Source organism: Cryptotermes secundus, unplaced genomic scaffold, assembly GCF_002891405.2.
Source record: "Cryptotermes secundus unplaced genomic scaffold, Csec_1.0 scaffold1079, whole genome shotgun sequence".
Classification (NCBI taxonomy): Eukaryota; Metazoa; Arthropoda; class Insecta; order Blattodea; family Kalotermitidae; genus Cryptotermes; species Cryptotermes secundus.
The window spans coordinates 345-23,266 of NW_019720729.1; the positions used below are offsets into that span (position 1 = coordinate 345).

At 39.1% G+C, this 22,922-nt stretch overlaps 1 protein-coding gene across 5 annotated transcripts in view; it reads right to left on the reverse strand.

Annotated features, from left to right (window-relative positions):
• Nucleotides 1–6: 6 nt before the first annotated feature.
• LOC111872917 overlaps nucleotides 7–22,922 on the reverse strand; it is a 388,527-nt gene continuing 365,611 nt past the window's right edge. For 2 of the 5 annotated variants that reach the window (XM_023867202.2, XM_023867235.2), the window contains 2 exons: nucleotides 11,426–11,513; nucleotides 3,603–5,373 (listed from right to left, as the gene is read on the reverse strand). In XM_023867202.2, coding sequence (XP_023722970.1) covers nucleotides 5,211–5,373; nucleotides 11,426–11,513 — 251 coding nt within the window. In that variant the 3' untranslated portion in view covers nucleotides 3,603–5,210. The other 3 variants (XM_023867228.2, XM_023867212.2, XM_023867219.2) reach the window with 3 other exon arrangements.

The window sequence follows — 22,922 nt, forward strand, 5'->3', positions numbered from 1 at the left end:
TTATTGTGAGAACCATATGAAACCCACAAACACACTGTGTGGGCAGAATGCAGAATTCTAGTATGTTAAACCAGGTCATGCATATAGAAACCATTAGGCTGTGCTATATATAAACTTTACAGTTAGTCATATGATTAAATTTTGTCAGTCATTTCTTAGTAATATAAATTAAATAGTAGATTCTTGCCTAATTTAAAATCCTAATGTCAACTACACCAACCAATACTGGAGTCAGTGAAAAAGACTAGTATGCATAGAATAGATTTGTTGAATGACTGGGAACTGGTGTCCAAGACCAGCATGTGAATGATAGAAGACCCAGTGACTAACTGCAAACTGGCAGATATAAATTGTGTGCGAACAACAGCAGAACCACTGACTGACAACTGGTGAAAAAGACTAGCATGTGGACAACACAGTGAAGTCGTCCAATTTAATTTAGTGCTTAAATTGAAATATTAAGAGCAAGACTTGGAGTAAGCAGCTTATAAACAACTGACACTTATATCCCTGTGGCACGTAATAGTGGTGCCATAGTGTCGCTGTTACGTGAAGCAAATATATATATCTTATGAGTAAAAGATGCCGCATAGCGTCTGTAATGTTACACTTTGCAGCTGCAGTCTAGCGAGGTCTCAAGAATCGTTGAGAATATCGCTGGACCAGCGGTTTCAAAGGTGTAATTTTTAAGAAGGGTATTGGAGGGTTTAAACTTGTAATACCGCCTTCCTTTTGAATGATCGAATCAGAAGCAATGATGGAATATATCTGCGAGGGTGGGGGAATTTATGTCACAAAACTCAACTATATAGTCCAAGCTTCTAGGAGAGTTCTCATTCGGTCGTTCCTACGGACAGACGTGTTTCAACATATGATAATATTAAACAGTGAGTAAATGTAATGTGTGTCGGCGTAACATTATTACCCTTTGTCTCCTCATGACCCAAGGCCCGTATAACGACCCCGAGAAGGAATTTCATTGCCTACCAGAACCCCACCCATCAAGTCATCAAAGCAGTATTAACGTCACCAGAGGAAATAAGGTTAGTCTCAACGAGTGAAAATGGCTGGAACGGAATTACGTCCACGCGCAGCAAACGTTATTAATGACAGTGGTAATGACAATGCAACAACAACACTGGGTAACTTAAAATGACATAACCAGATTTAGATCTCTGAAAGTATCCCGTCTGCTCGTATCTAATCCAAGAATGCAAATATTGCAGAATGGGGCCTCTGTGAGAGAAAGTTTCTGTATTAGGCAGGGGAATACATGTAGGCCTACAAGGTACTTATTTACAGATGGTGATCTTATGAAAAGTGTTTATTAATGGTTCATTAAGAGATGGGTCCTAAATGAATATCTCTATCTGAGGACATACGTATGTTTATCAAGGATTATAGTTCAATGCAGAATTAGTGATGATTCAGTAAACTTATCAGGCCAATTGAGAAAAGTCTGTGAGCAGTTTTGGTTTTACTCCATTATTTTGCATGTGATTCGTGATGTTAATGGAAAGAACCAAATTGTTATTGTTTTTTCAGGGAGTAAAATAATACTCTCAAGACATTTGAAAGCTGACAGGTGTGTGATCTCTAAATGTAAAAACTAGTGGGTGAAGAAGTCGGCATAGAAATCATCACTATTCTGTAGGATATGTAGCTGGTGTTTATATGGACAATAGTCTGTGTATGTTATGAAAGAATTATTGAGCAGGAAGTCTCCTGAGAAGGGAATTTCATAAATGATATGATAGACATTGTTACTATATTATACATCAGGAATCAAGTAATAAAGTTTAATTATCCCATATCTGCCATTGTTTCAACTGATGCTGTATGAGATGGTGCTTATGAGAAAGGAGAGGGCAAACTGTCAAGAGTATCTTGCAGTGTTTTTAGAAATTAGGTAAAGAATTAAACTATTTTTAAAAGTAAAATGGAAAATATCTGGAGTCAGAAAATGAAGAATGGTTGGATTCAATCTGCCTTTGATGATATAACATGTTTCTTGAAGTGCCTCTGCAAGAAACTTCATACAAGTTTTCTTCTCTTCTATTGTTTGAGCTAAAATACAACTATTTTACAGCAAAAATAGAGGAGACCTGTCATATTTTCCACTGTTTCCCAGCACTGATTCTCAGACACAATTTAGTACATGATTACAGGAATATGGAAGTTGTGTTTGAGTATCTGTAGACCCTTTTCAGTATCACCTGAAAATTATGAACCTAATATTTTGTTGGAAACAAAAAGTGTGCAGAATTATACAGATTTCTCCAACCATGTTCCACAGACTGGATGACAATTCAGAGTTTAAACAGATTAGAGGGAAATATGGGAACAATCACTTTTTGAATGCCTGAACCAATTTTTCTGAAACTTGGTATGTGTATCATGGAACCTAAGCCCACATCAGTCTGTGTGTATGTATGTGTATACCCCTTATAGGTGCTAGGCAGTGACTCGGTAAACACATTCCAGTGAGAACAAAGAATTGCTGGAGATGTTTTCTGTATGGTCCATGTCATTTCACAGGAAAGTAGGTGACTAGTTCTTACCACAACTTCTTGTTAAAATGTTTGCTTCTGAAGAGGTCAAGTATGGAAAAAAAAAAAACTTGTGCCAGTTGGTAAATTACTTCAGTGCACTGAGTACATATTATGTTTATTATATATATATGCATTCTTCTCTGGATGGTGCCTGTAAGTTCCAGTTACTCCTGATTAGCATTTGAATTGTGCTCCTTTTCTTACAGCACCAGCCTTAAGTCTTTCAGACTAAAGAGATCACTTTTTAAGTACAGAAAACATACATTATTTTTCAGTCATTTGTTTTGAGTCATTCATATTAATGAGGATCAGGACACTTAGGTGAGAGCAAGGGTATAAATTCAATTTACTGTTAGACCAGAAACATTTATATGATACAGTAGCCCTAGCGTTGTGAGATTTGAGTTTATCATGAAGGTAACTATAAGGATTAGTGTCTGCTTGGGTGTGATGTGCTATAATCTTCTGGATATTTACTGATGTTCTGGGAGAACCTGCTGCTTACATCTTACACTCTGATTTATCACATTATAGAAGACAGTAACCTTCAGTTGTGTATATAAGTAACAGATAATGTGTATGTCAGTTTTTGCACTTCTGTTAAATTATATAAGAACAGGGGGTCACTGTTGTGTATTTGACAGGGCCACCTGTGTATGTATTGTGTAGATGTCACATGGTTACAACAAATAGAATGAAATAAATAAAAATGTCTATTTACAGAATATTACATTGTCGCAGTTCTTAGAAAAAGTTCTGGTTAAAGGAATTCTGTTTTGCTGACATTGGAATATGAAAGTTTAAAATCAAAGATAACTAGAAATTTACCCTTTAGTTCTCTCTTCATTTCCATTGGTGGCTTAATCTCTGAACTTTTACAGCTCTAATTCTTGGGGTATAAATATGTTGAAGGTTACTTTATTTTAAAAGTAAACATCCTTCTTGCATAGATATAAAAATATATTTAATTTATAATATGTCTATACTCTGCAGTTGATGTAGGTTACTTATTCCAACTACAGATCAAATTTTGGTTGCTGAAATAAGAAAAGAAAGTGATGTTATAGTTCACTGATTTTGTTTTATTGTGATGTATTATGTTGTGCAATATGAACATTGAATGAACAGAAATGCATGGTCATGCCATTTTCACTCTTCACCAGTTTTCACAAAAGTGGCAGCATGTTTCAACATGCAAGTATCTTCTTCAGGCTCTGAAGTACTTAAATACAAGCTCAGACAGCAAAAAATATTGAACTACACATTCAATATGCAGTTCTTCTTAATTGATCCTTTGTTGAACATATTTTTGGTAAAAGTTTAGTTTTAAAATATCCTGATTTTTCCTGTCTGGCTGTATGTCTAATTTGTTAATCTTCATGCTTGAATTCTAGTGTTTGACAGCCTGGAACGCATTGCTCTTTCAGTGAAACTGGTGGAGAACATTCACGCATGATTGTGTTTTATATATTTTCATTGAGTGGTCTTGCTGTGCCCTGATATTTTTAAGTGGGCCAATTGCAAATTTCTTAAGTTACACTCTTGGGTGCTGAAAAGCACTTTTAGAACAATAAGTGTGGGTTAGAAATTTTAATCTTATTGAATTTACGCTCTGAATAAATTTTAGAATTTAAATTCTTACATTTTGGCCATGTGCAAAACTTCAAAAATACCGTTCAGCAGTAAAACTAGAGGTACAATGGACTGCCTATTGTAATCGCGGATAATGTCATCATTCATACAATGTGATCACTTCTATGAAGTCCTAATCAGATGTATATCAGTACACAGAAAAAATTATACTTATTGTAATATTTCACTTTGGTTTATGTTGTCTATTTTTTGCCTTATCACAGCCTTGACACATGCTAAGTGCACATGATTACATAACAACCCAGTTTGCTCTTGAGCTCTGATGTGAATATGAACTTTTAATGAATGTCCTTCCCATAAAAGGCAATGAAAATTAAAAAATTCAAATTCTTGATTGTAACATTTTCTTTATTTGGCTGTAATAATGGTTATGTATGGATTTCTGGATACATTGTTTCATTTTTACTGATGACTTTCTCAAAGAAAAAATGGACAGTCAACTTAGAGTGTTTCATATTGTTCAATTTTAAAGTTTTCTTTCATGTTCATTTCTACATTATTTACATACACATTTCTCCTTTGCATCAATAAATGAAGATGAACAGCTGCAGTCTTCTTTCATTGGCTATTGTAATGAGTTGAGCTGGGTCCTGAAGCGATCACAATAAGCTGTGTCCACTGTATTCCTAAGTTTCTACTGAATCTGTAACATACATCTGTGATTTTGTTAACAAGTTTGGCATCTGCTGCCCTCAGTGCATGTATGGAACTTATTTATAGCACAAAGGATTGATTTTAAAATACGCCTTTCACCATAGCATTTTGATGATACTAATCAGATAGGTAAGGGACAAAAGCTATCTTCTTTCAATCTCATGGGTCATATGAATACTAATTACCTAGCAGCCTGCATATTTAACACACCCAGTCATACATTATGTCCAGGCCTTCACAGGAAGATAATCTCATTACCACTCAAACTGAAAAGGTCACACCGAAGGGAAAATAAATAAAAAAATTAAGAAAGTATCTACAGCATTGAAGTAGCTAACACACATACTTAAGTTATAGAAGCCTTTCCAGCTCTTCACTCGTCACTGTATCATCACTTGTCTCATCACCAGATTCTGTGTTGCCAATACTCTCGTCACCAGACCAATGTTCGAATTCTTCTTTGTGATGCTCAAGAGCCATTAGTGAGGGAAACAGGCTGTCACATGCTGAACATCTGAGAACATGGTTTTAGACATATTTACCTCAGTGATGTAACTTTATGTTTTAATAAAAATACCATGGCAATTTTTCAGAAGTGTATTAGTGTCATCTATCACAGGTGATTTGTGAAAATTCAAAACAGTTAGTAGTTACTCCCAAACTAAAATCCTCTCTATGTTTTTGATGATCTAAATGTGCTACTGTGTGGCCAGAAATGTTGCTTTGTGTCGGTTACAAGGTATAGACATCCCAGTACTACACATACTTACATAGAAATTCCCTGCTCATGATAAAGTGGTTGTGAGATGATATTAAAATTTCAACTCACTGTCTCTAAACAGAATCACACACACTGAAGCCAATATGATGATGATGATGATGATGATGATGATGATGATGATGATGATGATGATGATGATATGCTGACAGTGGGCCAATATGATAAGGTGATGACCCAGTTTTTTCAAGTCAAAAACATATCACCACTGAAGATAAATATTCCATCAAGTTTCACACGGTTTGCTGATGCATGAGAAGAGGAAGCAAATATCAGACCTGTGAAGCTTGTGGGGGGGGGCATTACTTTACAAGTGGAAAGATCTTGGCTATTCAAGGAAAGACAAAATTGACTTAATATAGGAAAAGAGTGGGAAAGGTTTGATTGAATTGTGTAATTTCCCTTAACACTTTAAATTACTTTCACTGAAAGAGCAACTAGATATGTCTATTATAATTTTCTAGATGATTTAAGATCGCTGTCGCTGTTCACGTGTGTACTTCCACTGGTGTTGAAATAGATCCTTTGGCTGAGCAGAGAAAATCACACAGAACGTTCTTACAAAATGAAAGCTAGTAAAATTTGCTGGTGTGGCCAATGATAATCTTTTCTTACAGAGAAACTTCTTTCACAATATAACAGCATGTAGCTCGGATCACCGATTGTACTGTTCTTTCATTGTAAATGCGTAGGTTCCTCAAGAATGTAAAACTTAAGAATTAAACATATGAAGACATACTTCGCACACTTCTGGCTTTAAGAACTTATGTAGTTGAAAATAAATTTATGTCTATCAGAGTTGTTTATGGATACAATATCATCACTTACTTTTTTAAGCAGGAATGCTTCAACCTCAATAAAGTAATGAGGAAGTGGTTTACTACTGGCATCTGATGACAAAGGGGCCAGAGGTAGTAATTCCATTCCTTCCATTTTCATCTAATGTCAAGTATTGATACTTGAAAAGTAGCTTCATTATTATTTTAGCCAATACCCTCAATATCAATAGTTGTATAATATGTCAGCATCTGAACCAACTGTAAGTAAAGGAGGGAAGAAAATTTTGTGCTTAGGATTTTCTGATCTGGAATGTTTGCCATCTATTGATCCAGCACAATTTGGCATACCATTCAGAGACTTTTGACCATTTCTGTGTAGTAGGTGAAAGCATGAAAATCTGCTGTAGCAATGTCCAAATACCTGATCATATTTCTGACATAGCTTCAATAATTGTGTTATTACTTATCATAAAATGAAATCATATTATCAGGAAAGTAACTTCATTTGCCAGGTACTAGATAATAATATTTGGGCCTGCTTTAAGCAGCTTGTTGCAAAAGAACATTTGAGGTGAAAGAAAGCAGAAATTCTCTGCTTTAAGCAGCTTGTTGCAAAAGAACATTTGAGATGAAAGAATGCAGAAACTCTCTGAACTTTAGTGCATTATATCAAGTTTGAAGTATGCAGATATAAAAACCGCTAACACACGATATATTTAATGTTATGACAGATATGTTTAATATTTATTTTTCTGTGTGTCACAGCTCAGTCATGCAAAGATGATGGAAAAATATGAGATCTGCAACTGTCACACTGACTTCAGCACACTTCCAGCCTCCAGGATTTTCTTGGTAGCAGCCTCTGGTGGTTCTGGTGTTCATAAGTAGGAGGTGCAAAAGATGCGTCGGTTAGTCAGTAGTCATGGGTTCCTATCTCAGGAAATTCTAGTTGTTTCAATGACTGGGTAGGGAACAAATCTTGGGGAGTTGTGTACGTTAAATTATTAATTAAAGAAAGATTGAAATTCATGTTGACCCATCTAATATTCAAAGCACTGTTTTTAAACCTCGATTATTACACTTCTCTACAATTACAAATTCACACTTTAAAATTGCTGTTCATACATAAGTTAAAACCTCCTTAGTCTGGCTGTCTTATTGTCTCATTAATCCTCTCCACATTTACCACCAACTACCCACAGCTCCCACAAATATGTTAACAACTCTTCTAAAAGTTAATAGAAAGTCCGTCGAGTGTAACAANTGCACGACTCTACATAATTCATAATCTTATACTTATTAGCAATATACTGATCGACATTGTTTCTGTTAACAGGCTCAAATTGTGTTGTGTAAGTATAATTAACTCATATTTATGCCATTTGTAATCTTGTTAATTTTTCAATTAGACTGTTATTGTATGGATGTCATTGTATTTATATTGTATTTAACTTGTTCCATATCCTATGGTGTCTACCTGTATCTGGATTTACGGAAGGTAAATAAATTGAACATTGAACAAACATTATACACAAGGCAGAGCATTCACCCCACCATATTTGTCCCTATACCAGTTTTGGAAGATGTAACCAGTTTTCCTATTGGTCCTGAGGCTCACAGTTTGAGTCTAGGGGCTGAAACTCTATTCCTCCTTCCCCATTCAAAAAGTTTTGACAATCTGCTACCCCTCTACATTATGGTCCCTGTTGTGTTACCCTCATTTAGGTTTTATGGCCAGGCTCTAACAATGAACCTTTGTTCACCAACCTTAACCATTGGGGAATAAGGTCAATCTTCAGTTATTCCTTCTGCATTGTAAAATTTCTTATTTATAAAAAGGAAACCCTTATTTTCTTCATAATAAACAAACTAAAATACTAACTTCTTGAAGATAAGCCCTTCTTGAGAAGCCGACAGTTGCACAGGTACTCAAGAATGTTCCAACATTTTATGGAACCCAAAGATTCATTACTGTGTTCACAAGAGTCCTTAAGTGGTCCTTAGGCAGATCCAGTCCATACCATCCCATCCTGTCTCTCTAATATCCATATCAATATTGGTGAAGGGTATACAGTTTCCGCCATTCTCCTGCACTTCATCCTTCTTTGGGCCAAATATTCTCCTCAGCACTCTGTTCTCAACACCCTCAGTCTATGTTCCTCCCTTAATATCAGAGACCAAATTTCACACCCATACAGAACCACAGGCAAAATTAGTCTTGCATTTCTTTGCAACATATTCTTTTAAATCACATTCTGTTATGTTCATTTCATTTCTTGAGCACTAAAAGTATAACTGCCTGCAGTCTATTTCCTGATTTGATAGATTCACCCTATGTGACAGTAGTTCAAAATTTATTGTCATTTTAAACTTAAGCTCTAGACCTCTCACCATTTGCTTCACATTATGTCTGTTTACAAGGTCATGTCTCTGTTTTCAGAACAACACGAGGAACATGGCTGTTTCCAGGAAAGCTCCCTACATCTGAAGTAATAGCAGTGGAACTAATAAAAGGAATTAGAATTTGAAATAGCATTAATATTGGAATGTCTGCAGATGGTACCCAAACCTACCTACTCTCTTCTTCATGGCAAACATACAATTCCTGCCATAAACAATAATAAACTCTTTCATGCAGGAATTCTATAATTACAGAACTGAACAGGTAGGAAAATTCCCCCCACCACCAAAATACTGTAAAGCAGTTCAGCGCCACCTGCAGGGAAATCATATTATGTAGTTAAGGCAGAGCAATTCCTCATTCAATACATAAAAACCGGAAGGTAAGAGGAAGGAAATCTTATACCTCCAAGAGTATAGAAATGGAAAAATCTCCACCAAAGGGAAGAGTAATGAAAATGAAACTGTTTATTTAGAAGAGGAATCTGAAAAGACTGCTGAAATTAAATTTCTCCAGAGTCTGTTGCAGGACTTCTAAATATGACTCGCCAGCAGAAGTAGAAATTCAAGATTGAAGCTTTAAAATTTATCAGTGATTGATGGAAAAAGCCATTTTCTTTGCCATAGTCACAAAACTCCACCATGGAATACAGTGCGAAAACAGTGCTTCAGATTTCAGTATTTCCATACCACAATGCCTCTTTGCAGACACAGTTCAGAGAGAAACTATGCATTAACAGCCCCTGATCTTCAAGTACTCAGCATTGAGAATGAGCTTTGTATTGTCCAGACAAATGTAGGGCCTAGCTTAACCTGAAATATTCCCATTAATTTTTTATATTATTTAATTTTACTAAAATAAACCATTCCTTAACATAACCAAAACCCTTCCTTCAATGCTCACTGCTTGTCTCAATTCAGTGTTCTGTTTCTGTATTTTATTTCCCACAAAGTCTACTAATAATTTAAAAATTTCTTGTATCATTATGTAGAGTGACCTGAATCTTTCATTATCCTGGTCCAATTCCCCTAACACAACAAAACTGCCAAATTGTTGAAGAGTGGCTGCACTTAATATTTCCTTTTCATGACGTTCCCTTCAGTCTTCTCCTCATCGACCACAAAACTATCATGTCCCTCTTCATCTAATATTTGAGAAAACTTATAATTTTTACGCTGAGGTTGCCTCCAGTGTGTGAGGCATGTGTCATTATTGCATTGCCATTGTATTGCAAATATAGTCCTGTCTGTGAGTTTCCTAAGATTTGCAATTCTATTTTTATTCTGCTCTTATTTAGAAGGCTTTTGTTGTTAACAGTTGTGGATAAAACTACCAGAGGGCAGGTAGGGCTATTTGTGCTTTAGTCAGGATTGCAGTCTCAACATTTGCCAGAAACAATTTCCGTCTCTGAAGTTTTGATTGTGTGCATATTAACTGAAGTCTTAATTTAACACATGAAAATGGCTCATTGGAGAGGTCAGCTTCGGAAATTGTGCCTAGAGATGGAAGTTGCATACTTAGAAACTTTTTTTTTATTGCTAGTGGGGTGGGACTAAGTCCCTTGTACTGCAGCCACTTCTGGCCTGTTGTACCAGCCCCAGATGATAGGTGAGGGTGATTGTGGAGCAATTGGTGGAATGAAGATTGGCAGGGGAAACCGAAGTACTCGGAGAAAACCTGCCCCAGCACCACTTTGTCCACCACAAATCCCACTTGGCCAGACCCGGGATCGAACCTGGGGTGCTGCAGTGGGAAGCCAGTGACTAACCACTTGAGTTATGGCGCGGCCTTGCTTAGAAACTTACACCTATACATCACTTTCGAGATCATTCAGAATAATGCACAGCTGTATATTAACACAAGGGAGTGTATGGGAGCAGTGTCAAAAGGATATCTATGGGTGAAAGTTAGGGGTTTTATTTTCTGTCATTTGAGGGCCAGATCACTCAACCATCGACTGTTACAGTTGGTCAAGATATGACTGAGACAATCGTTTTAAGGTAAACTAGACAGTATGAAATGAAGACAAAAAAGTAGATGTTCTGCTACCTTATTTTCTGGGTTACTTTTCAACCCTGAAGATGGAAGCAAGTATGTTCCTCTGAAACACAACACTGTCTCGAAACTACATGGTATTGCAACCCAGAAGACTGTACTCTTCAATTAAATGTCTTTTAGAAGAGGAGATTTTTATATAATTCTTATTTATTATTTTCTCAACCCGAACGCTGACACCTTGGTCGTCCAGTCCATTAATTACAAGCACAACAAAATATAAAGCCACACATTATGAGAATCAAATTAACACAGTAAAGTTAAGATCAAATATAATGAACTAAAGAAACTAAAAGAACATTTTTGTTTGAAATCACATATAAAGTATGAGAAATTACACAAGCTTTTGATGGTTATCTGTTATGTGATGATTTTGGTGAGGAATAATATTTCTCTGCCTGAGAGGTAAAATCCAGTTGATTATTTGTGTAGTCTTGGCTGATTCCAAGATAAATAGGGATATTTATTACAATACAATATAATGACTATGAATGCAGTACTTTAGTAATGCTCTTTTAATATTTTATTATCTAAAATTATAAAGATGGTTTACCCAAAATGCCGTTTCTTCTGTTGATGGTGTGCTAGTTGTCGAGGGCTGCCAAATGAGCGATCACATACATTACATGTAAGCGCCTCATCTGAAAGAAATGAAACAAAATGCAATTAAAGTGCTAGTAAAAGAAGAACATTTTCTAAGTTGATCCTAGCTAAAGTACCCTCTCAAGTTTTCAGACAAATTGTCTAGTTACATTTTCAAAACTCATGAAAACATGAGAGAATATCCACAATATTTTGCAAGTTACACATGCCTGAATGAGTTTTTAAATTAAACTTCGGCCTTCAGTTTTGACATTTCTTAGAATCCAGATTTAGCATAATTCTGATTATCATCAGTCATCCATGTGATTGGTGCTGTTATTGTGTATTATTGATATTACTGGTGCAGTTGTTATAGTTGCTATCACCATCATCACCACCACCATCTTTAAGAGCACAATTGAACAGGTTGTTATAGTAGTGATCACCTCAACTTTCTGCTAGAACATTGGCTAACCTGATAGAGGTCTTTCATGGCTTTCTTCAGTTTCTTCAGGAATGCTGGGCTAGTGTCTTGATTAGGCCATGTTCACTTCCTTTGAAATCCTTTTCACTTTACACTTTGTTCTTCCATACTGTCAGTGTCAGACACTACTGTACCGTATGGTTTGAGGTTTTTGTGAAACTGTCAGATAACTTGAAAAATTACAAATTGTGGATTTACTGAGATGCGAGAAAAAGGGTTAAAGTGCAGGGCAACGCTGAAGCAAGTTCAGAAATTAAATACCAAAGGTGGGTAGTTCTACAGACTTTTACAAATTTTAAGGATGTAAGCTTGCTTAAATTTAAGTCTTACTTCTTTTTAAGTTTCACAGAAGGAATTATTATTTGACAGGATACAGGATACCTGTATCAAATAACACATTGTCTAAGATGGGTTTCTGGTTCTGCTCCAAGCATAACTCTGTACCAGTGGTTCTGCCATTAATTGCAAAGGAGCAGAAGTCTTCTAGCAAGTTATTATAAGACAGCATCCTGGCCAACAAAGAGTTGTTCATAAAGATAAAGTTGTCCATGTGTTTAACTAATTAAGCTCTACGCCATGAAGGCATATGGAGGAGTGGCTGTATAGATCCACATTTTCTTGACCTCTGCACTAGCTGGAGGTAAGCGGTCAGCTTCAAGCCCCGGCCACTTCAAAACTCTTTAGGTTCCATACCTTCAAAAGATGGGATTATTAACGAATAGTAAAAGGTGTCAAAAGAGACTGTTTTGGCCTACTTCATGATGCTATCCCAGCACTTGCTTCGAAAGACTGAGTAAAACCAGGACAAACCTCAGTCGGGATGGCCATTCTGTGGGCCGAGATTAGAATCTGGAAATCCCCGTATATGAAGTGGGCGAAGTTTGACAACAAGAAATGAAAACCCAATCAATGCTGAAGTGAAGTAACTAATTGCGTTTTTCAAATAGGGGCCTACGATTTTACAGCCTGCTACAAAATATTTCTGCCCCATCACCACAGAATTTCTTATATAGTTACAGTTGTGGTGAATGCTGACTTCTGGGCTAGAGTGCCATGTAGTCTGGTAAAATCATAGCTCTACTCGCTTCATTTTTTTTTTTTGCTTGATTACTCTTCGTTCATGAAAACGAGGCAATGTGTTCCATTAAAACGTCTACAGGCTTTCACCGGAGTACATGCCGACATATCACAGAACACTTCACAGTCTCTACTGTAAAAAGAATTTAGCTTGACGCTGATCATTCTGAGCCCTTATTTATTTTGATGATTATAGATGACCATGAAATTTATTTCTAATTAATTCTCGGTAATTTAAATTTCAAAAGTCTTATGTTTCGGTATTACTGGAAANCTACATCCCGACATATCACAGAACACTTCACAGTCTCTACTGTAAACAAGAATTATAGCTGAAGGCCGGGATTTGGACATACATATAGAAGAAATATCAAGGAATACCTCACAGTCTCTGCTGTTAACATGAATTGTAGCAGAGGGCCGGAATTTGGACATACGCATGCACAAAACAACACACAACACTTCACAGTCTCTGCTGTTAACAGAACTGTAGCTGAAGACCGGAATTTGGGCATACACATGCACGAAAGAATACAGAATAGTTCACAGTCTCTGCTGTTAACAAGAATTGTAGCTGAGGGCCGGAATTTGGACATACGCATGCACAAAACAACACACAACACTTCACAGTCTCTGCTGTTAACAGAACTGTAGCTGAAGACCGGAATTTGGGCATACACATGCACGAAAGAATACAGAATAGTTCACAGTCTCTGCTGTTAACAAGAATTGTAGCTGAGGACCGAAATTTGGGCATACACATGCACGAAAGAATACAGAATAGTTCACAGTCTCTGCTGTTAACAAGAATTGTAGCTGAGGACCGAAATTTGGGCATACACATGCACAAAAGAATACAGAATATTTCACAGTCACTGCTGTTAACAGGAAGTGTAGATGAAGGCCGGAATTTCAACATGCATATGTACGAAAAATAACTTCAAGTTGATTTCCAAAATTAATTCCGCTATTCCGGACAAATGTCTTTTAAACTGCAAGTAGTTGTACTAAATCAACAAATTTTCACTAAGACACCTACAAAGAAAGTACGTTTAGTGTAATAAGTGCACATGTTAGTGTTATATGTCTTACTCAAAAATATTCTTGTTCTTAGTCCTGGGTGCTTCCTTACTAGGCTCATAATAATGTTCACGGGAACGTCTGTGTTACTGGCTAGGGTATAAATGGTTCTCTAAAACATTCAATACTCAGGTTATTCAGTAGTCATGAAAAGAAAAATTATAACGGTAGAACCGAAATGAAGATGTCAAGATACGTGGTCTGATGATAAAGTTCGCGAACTAATCGAGGTAAAAGTGCTACTTACTTCAGTGATGAATATCTCTGTGGTCCCCTTTAAAACACCCCTTAGGAAGCTATGCACTGATGCCAGTGCCTAGTCCACCCTTCGAAACAATTTTGGAACTGGATTTGTGGAATGGCCTTCAGGACTTCTGTCATATTACTCCTGATGACATCAATGTCGTCAAAATGCCTTCCTTTCAATATTTCCTTTATCTTCGGGAACAGCAGAAAGTCACTGGGGGCTAGATCCGGTGAATAGGGAGGGTGTTCCAGCACAGTTATTTGTTTACTAGCAAAAAACTCCCTCACAGACTGCTCTAATTCAAGCTCCGACACTCTCGCGACGGCACAGCAAAACACGCTCAGACAAAAATACAGACTGCCACAGATCAACAACAACACAGCTGTGAAATGCTGATATGCCAACGTTATCAAACCATACCGAGGTTCCTATCCACTGCTGCCATGCCGAGTTCGCGAAATTTATTGCCAGGTCTTGTATAAAACAAGGAAGTTTTTTTTTTTTTCAGGATAATAATTTTCAGTATCCAACCGAAGAGGTGCAATGGAAAACTATTGATTATAACAACAAGGAAACTATCTACAGTCGAAAACGCAAGTTCATGTTAACGTTCCATTAGTTTCCAAGTTTATTTTACAATTCTGTGAACCCGGATAAGGCTTTTGGTCTACTTCCCTTATTTCGAGAAAACGTTGATGTCTGTGTGTCTGTCTGTGCCGGTCGGGTAAACTGATGCTGGTCCTCGCTAGCACAGTCAATCTTAATAGACTTTAAGGGATTCTGACGATGGTGTATGCTCTACAGAACTATAAGGTTTATTTTGGACTCTATCCATCATCTGGTATATATAAAACAAAAAACCACAACGTTTCGGAGACTGGATCTGTCTCCGTCCTCAGGTGCATTGGGCAAGATAGACCTACTCAGTTGGGCCCGTTAGAGAGAGCTAATCCAGTGATTGAGACTAGGTCTCTCTAACGGGTGCAACTGAGTAGGTCTATCTTGCCCAATCCACCTGAGGACGGAGACAAATCCAGTCTCCGAAACGTGGTGGTTCTTTGTTTTATATATGTATACCAGACGATGGATAGAGTCCAAAATAAACCTTATAGTTCTGTACAGTCAATCTTGCTTTCGGGTTCCGTCAGAACCCATGACTATATTTTTCTTTCGAAGACTTTTATATGTTTTGAAATTGGGCCTCCTCTTCGACGAGAGAAGGGATCTGACTACAATTGGTCACACCCTCTCACTAACTGGCCTTCTCCCACACACATTCTCTCTCTTTCTTTCCTACTGCTCCCGTCTATTCCCTTGTGCTGTCCGTACCGTATGAAAGGAAAGTGGGCGATTAGGTCTTCCCAGAATGTCTTAATCTCCACGTCTATGAAATTTAAAAGAGGACTGATATCGTATATCGATAGCTACAAACGGATTACTTAAGCCCGGGTTCAACTTCGCTGTCTCGGCTTTCCTACCGCACCATAAAGCAATTCACTCTCTTCAAACATGTGCCAAGGAAAGCTCAAAAAGCTCTTCCCATAAAAGCATCAGACGTGCCTTTTGTTTCTCTACCATGCAGGCATAACGTGGTTATAGAGCAGCGACCCGCGTAATCTGGTCCCCTGAGCAAAGGTTCAGCAAGAAAAGACGAGAAGTTGGAATTGAGTGGGAAAAGGATTGGCTCACAGAAAACGATTGTAGGTCGGTGGATCGAAAAGAAATGTGGTCTGCAGTGTAAAGGGGATTATAGGCCGCTAGATACTAACCTCTACCGAAGTGAACGGAGAAGGTCATGGAGGTAGGCCTAGGCCAACTGGGGCTGTAATGCCAAGGAGAACAAAAAATATACTAACCTCTAACGAAGAGAAGGTGACGAAATTACCAAGGTCTGCTCGCGTGTACTGTGCAAAGTGAAAACATCGACGTAATTATCTTATGACTATTACCGTTGCCTTTTGCATACTGTGGCTCACTGTTCCTAAATGAACAGCAGACGTGGTCAAAATCAATCAGGTTTACTCACCGTTTGCCTCACCTAATCTTCGATGTTTCGACTGTCATTTGTAGGAAAATGAACAGGAAAAATTAATTTGGATGATATAACATGCCCTGAAGTGCTATGATATACTGCAGGTAAAGGTAAAACTGTCATTAAACACTACGCCATATAGGCGTATAGGGGAATGGGAGTATAGATCCATTATTCTTGCCCTCGGCACTCACCGTCAGGGAAAGAGCAACCGGTATCCTTAGGGCAGGAGGCTGGGTAGGCCCCAAGCCGGTCTGAACGAAAGAAAATCTCTTAACCTTGCTGTGAATCTAATCCCGACAGTCAAACCCATAGCTCGTCGCTATATCGCTAGCTATGCCGCTCGTAAAGTACAGAATATTATTATTTAAGCGTAACACTTATGTAAATGTAGTGCTCACTCTATAATTATGAGCGACAGTAAGTGCGATAGCGGGAGAGCTAACGATTCAGATGGAGTGCATTTCATAAGCTATGATAATGAATTCAGCCTTACTTCTTTTTTCTTCTTTCGACTATCTTTGCCATCGTTTGAGCGCTACCAGAGAAAGCAGTTACGAGCACTCAGGCAGGAGAAGTAGGCTCTCACAGGTTCGGACTAGAGCGATCTCGACATATCAGAAGCCTCTACATACTACACTTCCTCTACATCCCCCAAATAAATTATTCAGCACTTACCCCTTGCGGATGTCTTAAATATTCAGTCAAACAAATAAAAACGAAACTCCGTGGCCTGTAGTCCGCAAGCGAACTATACCGATCGAGCGACCGCTGCTTGTCGGCGAAGTTAGTACCAACTTTTTCGGATAGAGGGTATCGCGTCGTCAGCGCAACGGATCCCCACGGCCATTAATCTCGGTTTTCTGGACCGTAGTCGCTGTTTCCTTGAAATGGTTCCTCAATTATCCTCACTAGGCTACTTCTAAAAAAATCTAGTAGCACCGGGAATCGAACGCGGGTCGTCTGGATCTGTAGGAAGGAACTATGACCACTAGAACACAGAAGCGGCACTAACTTCGCCTACAAGCGTTGGTTGCTCGAGCGGTATAGTTCGCTTGTGGAGTACAGGCCACGGAGTAACTACAGCTGTAGGTGGCCGTGCCATAACTCAGGTGGTTAGTCGCTAATTTACTACATCGGCGGACCGGGTTCGATCCAAGGTAAAGTCATGTGACATTTGTGGTGGACGAAGTGGTGCTGAGGCATTTTTTTTTTTCCGAGTACATCGGGTTCCCTTGACAATTCTCATTCCACAGAATTCTCCACACTCATCCTCTGTCATCCGGCCAAACAGTGGCCGGCGTACCAAGTGGACTCAGTCTGGCTCCAGCTCAACAAACTTGAAAGAAACTGCAGCTGTAATTGTTTGTTTCGAGTATGAAGAATGTGGCACATGAATCTGAGGCGTGTCAATATCGAACCGCCTTGGCTAAGTCAAAGCGTAACAGGGTCAAGCTATCCGATCCATATCAATCGGCCTACATTGGCGGGTTCGAAATTTATTGATGTAGAAATAAAATGTGGCCGTCTGAGAGATATCGTTCGGCTGCTTAGGGAGGAGAGGCAACCGCAGCTATTCGGGCATCACAGGTTCGTACAGGGGCGCATTTGACACTCAAAACACCAATGTATATTATATTTTCCGGTCGAATCGTTTAACAGCGACTGTGAAGCTAGCTCATGCGGTATATGACGAGCCATTACATTTCCTGTAGTTTCAATTTCAGGAGTAGCATTTCTTGCTGACGTTCTTGAAATCCGATCAAGGCGTCTGGAGGATTCTAAAGGAGATGTTCAAGCCCAGCACTGGTTTCATCTAGTTTCTCTTTACTGAGTAATCTGTGGTTTGATACTGTTCACCTCTTTCCACTAACAACCCTGTCTGTCTAAATGTATTTACAAATATATATGTATGCCTAGTTTCTTTACATTTACAACTTATACGTCCTGAAATTAGAGCAGGAATCTTCTGCTCTGTTCCCTTAAGCAGCCATTTTGCGCATAGGTACCGTATATGGTCGCCCCTTGTTGAAATGTCATTTACACGTCACACTTTGACACAGGAAATAACATGACTGATTGAATATTTGGACCGCCTCTGTGGTCTAGCGGTCAGAGTTCCTGCCTACAGATTAAGAGGGCCCGGGCTCGATTCCCGGCGCTACCAGATTTTCTAGAAGTAGCCTCGTGGGGATAACTGAGGAGCTATTTCAAGGAAATATCGGCTCCGGTCTAGAAAACCGAGATTAACGGCGGCGGGGATCCGTCACGCTGACCACGCGACACCTTCTATCCGTTAAAGTCGGCACAGTTAGTTACTGTAACCAAGACCGCGCCATAGCTCAAGCGGTTAGTCGCTGGCTTCTCACCGCAAAGCCCCGGGTTCGATCCAGGGACTGGTCAAGTGGGATTTGTGGTGGACAAAGTGGCGGTGGGGCAGGTTTTCTCTGAGTATTTGGGTTTCCCCTGCCAATCTTCATGCCACCAATTGCTTCACAATCACCCTCACCTATCATCTGGGGCTGGTACAATAGGCCAGAAGTGGCCGTAGTACCCCACTAGCAATAAAACAAATTGACCGGCAGGTGATACGTTCATGTCTCAAGTGCAATAGGCAGGGACGCTCCCACCGCAACTTCCGGGTTACCTGGCTTCTGACCCTTCTGACACTGCTTTATGAAGTGCGGAGCTCAGCGTCGGCCTATGGGTTTCTAATCCATTAGACCGAGGTTTGATCTTTCAACTGAAAGGACTGTAATCAAAGTAAACGCTGAAATAATCAACTGAGGGTTTGCAACGTTACATGCTTCTCCACTCACTGCTTCTCGGCAAATTTAAAACAATAATCATTATTACGTATTGTAGGAAAATCCGCAAGCGAGGAACCAGCGTGATCAGGTGTCCTTCTTCTTCTACCCTGAAGATGGAAGCAATATGCTCCTCCGAAACGTCGGTTAACACACTATCTACACGACGCCACATCCCAGAAGACTGCTTTCTTCGATAAAAAAGTAGTCTCTCCGAAGAAGATGAGCGTTACAGGAAGGAGCCTAGAAAGGGTGTACTCCGTAATGTAACCCAGAGTTACCAGTGACATTACTTCAAGGCTGTTACGCCTACTTGAAAACGGCTATAGTGATATGCTACGTAATGAGTCACATGTGCGGAAGGATTGTATGCGATACCTGGAAAAGTCCATGCATGGTCTTATGTAAACTGGGTTCTATTGCGGAGTAATAGGACCGAAAATCGGAACTACTCGACAACATTTTATGAAAGCCTTCCACATCGAATTCCAGTAAAATCTGTGAAAGGATTAATTGAACAGACGGAGCATGCTAAAAGGCCCTATGTAAACTAGTCTTCGATACGAATAAACACGGATGAAAATCTAAATTTCCAAATTATTTCTAGTTGAAGTATTTCGTATTGAACTAAAACAAAATCTATCTATCAATTTAGGTCCTGATACCAGATCACAGAAAGTCAGAGAGACAGACGGAGAGATATGATCCCCACACGAGATGTTTTGTTTAACTTTGCAGATACTTGTAGAAAATCCCTATACATATTAGGAACCATAACAATAAAACTAGCTCAAGAAATACTTGTGCATACATACAGAAGCTAGTGAAACATACGTAACACCCGAAAATTAACTGTGCAACGATATCCATACACGCAGGTTTAGATTGGTAACCGGATTTGATCCACATTTGCAACTCGAAAATACAAGCAAGTATAGCGCTATCACTAATTCACATACTTCATAGTTCATTGCAGTACCCACTGTCTTCTCAGTCTTCTCTGTCTTCACCAGTTGCCTGGTAACGGCTTCCAACGTCGTAGACCCCTCATCTTCCGCGAAAACCTGTTCTCACAGTCGCCTTTTTTTTTACGGTGTGACNCGGGCTTACTGGGTACACTGGAAATTGCACATTCAAATAGCTCACCACACTGGTATCACCAATACTATTAAACACAATATTATCTATCAGCATGGCTTATTATGCGTAAACAAACTTACGTGAAGTACAAGATGNTTTTCTTTTCGCAAATTTGATATGTACCTAATTATCTAATAATGGCTGTATGCGGCCGAGACATATAAAGATATATAAAGCAAAAGTAAATGTTGCATTTGTGACTGTAATAGGCCTATATATATACAAAAGTAATAATATTAATGCAATAGGACACTTCGCTTAGGGGGAGGTGAAGTCCAGCTGGGTCCACTCGGCACGGCGGCCACTGACTGGCCTATTGTACCTGCCCCGGGTGATTATGATGATGGAAAATTTGGTGGAATAAAGATTGGCAGGGGAAACCGAAGTACTCGGAGAAACCCCGCCTCAACGCCACTTTGTACACCACAAATCCCATTTGACCAGACCGGGGATCGAACCCGGCCCGCCGCGGTGAGAAGACAGTGTCTAACCGCTTGAGCTATGGCGCAGCCTAAGAGGACACTTAATTACTACATTTGTAGATCACACCTAAGAAGCGAGTTTACTTGTTTTATCACAATTCTTTTGTTCGATCCTCATCTCAAGGATCTTTGACTCTTTGTCCGGTGTTTCACGCGTGTACATTACAATTCAGTTCCTTTTGCAACATTCTGATTGGTTATGAACCGGTTCACGGTACACAAATTATTTTTTTCACTGTTTCCATTTTGTGTACCTCAAGTCAAACCAAGGATCATCAATTTTACCCCAAGTTCAGAACTTACGATCACTTCTAGATTATGCGACCCCTCGATCAGTTTCAGATAAGACGCGCAGAAATTTGGAGCATGAAGACAAAATATCGAGAGGAAATACTACACGCGATTCTTCCACAAAGAAACAGACTGTCACGCTGGAGTGAACCCATACCTCCTTTTCTTTTAGTGTGTTATCCATGACGCTGTCAGCATCACAGGCAATATGGCGTCGAATGGTAGGATGACATATGAATTGGAGTTTGAAGGAAGTTATCGTGGGATAACCGGGTTTCTATTCTTATTTTTGGTTTGAGGGACCAGGTGAAGTCATGAAACACCTATGAGGACAGATGGTGACTCACTAGAGGTTCGAAACGAGCTCTTTATCAATACATGTCTAGAGCGTTACCGTTAGACCGACCTGTTCCGTAACAAGTGATATGCATGCGGATATCTCGTGTTCAATAGTGGCTCAGAGTCCTGAGTATCCAGACTGAACTTTTCTGTCCTTTTTCCTGCTTTAAGGAAAATACTGAAGCAGGACGTTAATACCCTAAACAAAGCCAGAACATTTTTTTTCTCCAGATCCAAAACACCACTGACATTCATCAATGTCAATTCGAATTAGGAATTAAACACCAAGAATTCTTATTCCGTTCCGGATACAGGATGCATTCTGCAAGTGCAGTCCCATTGCACTTAATTCGTCAATGTAACTGTTAACAGGTGTAGTGCATAATATTACTCGTACAGCAGCTGAGTTCATACTGTAAGGCGTAGAGCCGTTGGTATGTAACGGCAGCGAGATGGGCGGATATACCAGGGCTGTTTCAGGGCAACGGCTCGGTAAACACGTTCCCGCGTAACAAACAACGAAACAACGACCTTTTTAGGCAGAAGATTCTTAATAATGTTAACAGCTGGACCACAAAAATGGAAGATCTGTGTTTTCTATGTGGTTCCTGCCAAGAGGTTATAAGTAGGACAAGGTTAGAGTTTAGTTCAGTTCTGTATAGGACTCTGTGGGGATAGGACTTGAGTCGGAGGCAGAGGAATAACCATTGCTGGAGCCATTACCAAGAAACATCTAGCAACAGGCTGAGAACATCAGACTGTGTGCTCAAGTAAACTATAAATTGTGGAAATAGCGATAGTGTTATGGTTATTTTTAATTACAATTTGTATAAAAAAAATACAAACTCCGTGGCCTGTAGTCCGCAAGCGAACTATACCGACCGAGTGATCGCCACTTGTCGGTGAAGTTAGTGCTAACTTTAGCGGATAGAGGCTGTCGCGTGGTCAGCGCAACGTTGTCAATATACAGAGTGTCCCAGGAGGAATGTGCCAAACTTCGGGAGGGTGTTCCTTATGTTAAAGTATGCCGACATAACCCAAAACACCTATGTCCAAAGTTGAACGGTTACGGAGATAATGGCCAGAGAAGTGTGAAACTTTGACCGGTGCTACACACTTGTTGATTACAAAATACATATTAAAACAGGCAGGAATATGTGGTTTCTGTAATGTTAATAATGTACGTAACATCAAACTAACTTGTGAGTGACATGAAACCATTAAATTGAACTACAAAAAACTCACACGCCATGTCAAAGTTGTCGTTAAGAGTTCCAAGCACTATACATGACACATGAATGGCAAGCGCTGACGTAACATTGCTGACTNCAATCCAAACACCGTCTATAGTCATATATAATGCGTGAAAATATGATCTTTCTGGAATAAAATGTACCCTGTAGCTATAGAAATGTATAAATTTCTATCCATAACAGAGGTTTCGACTAATGAAAAGCCCACCCCCACCCACACAGACACACACAACTTA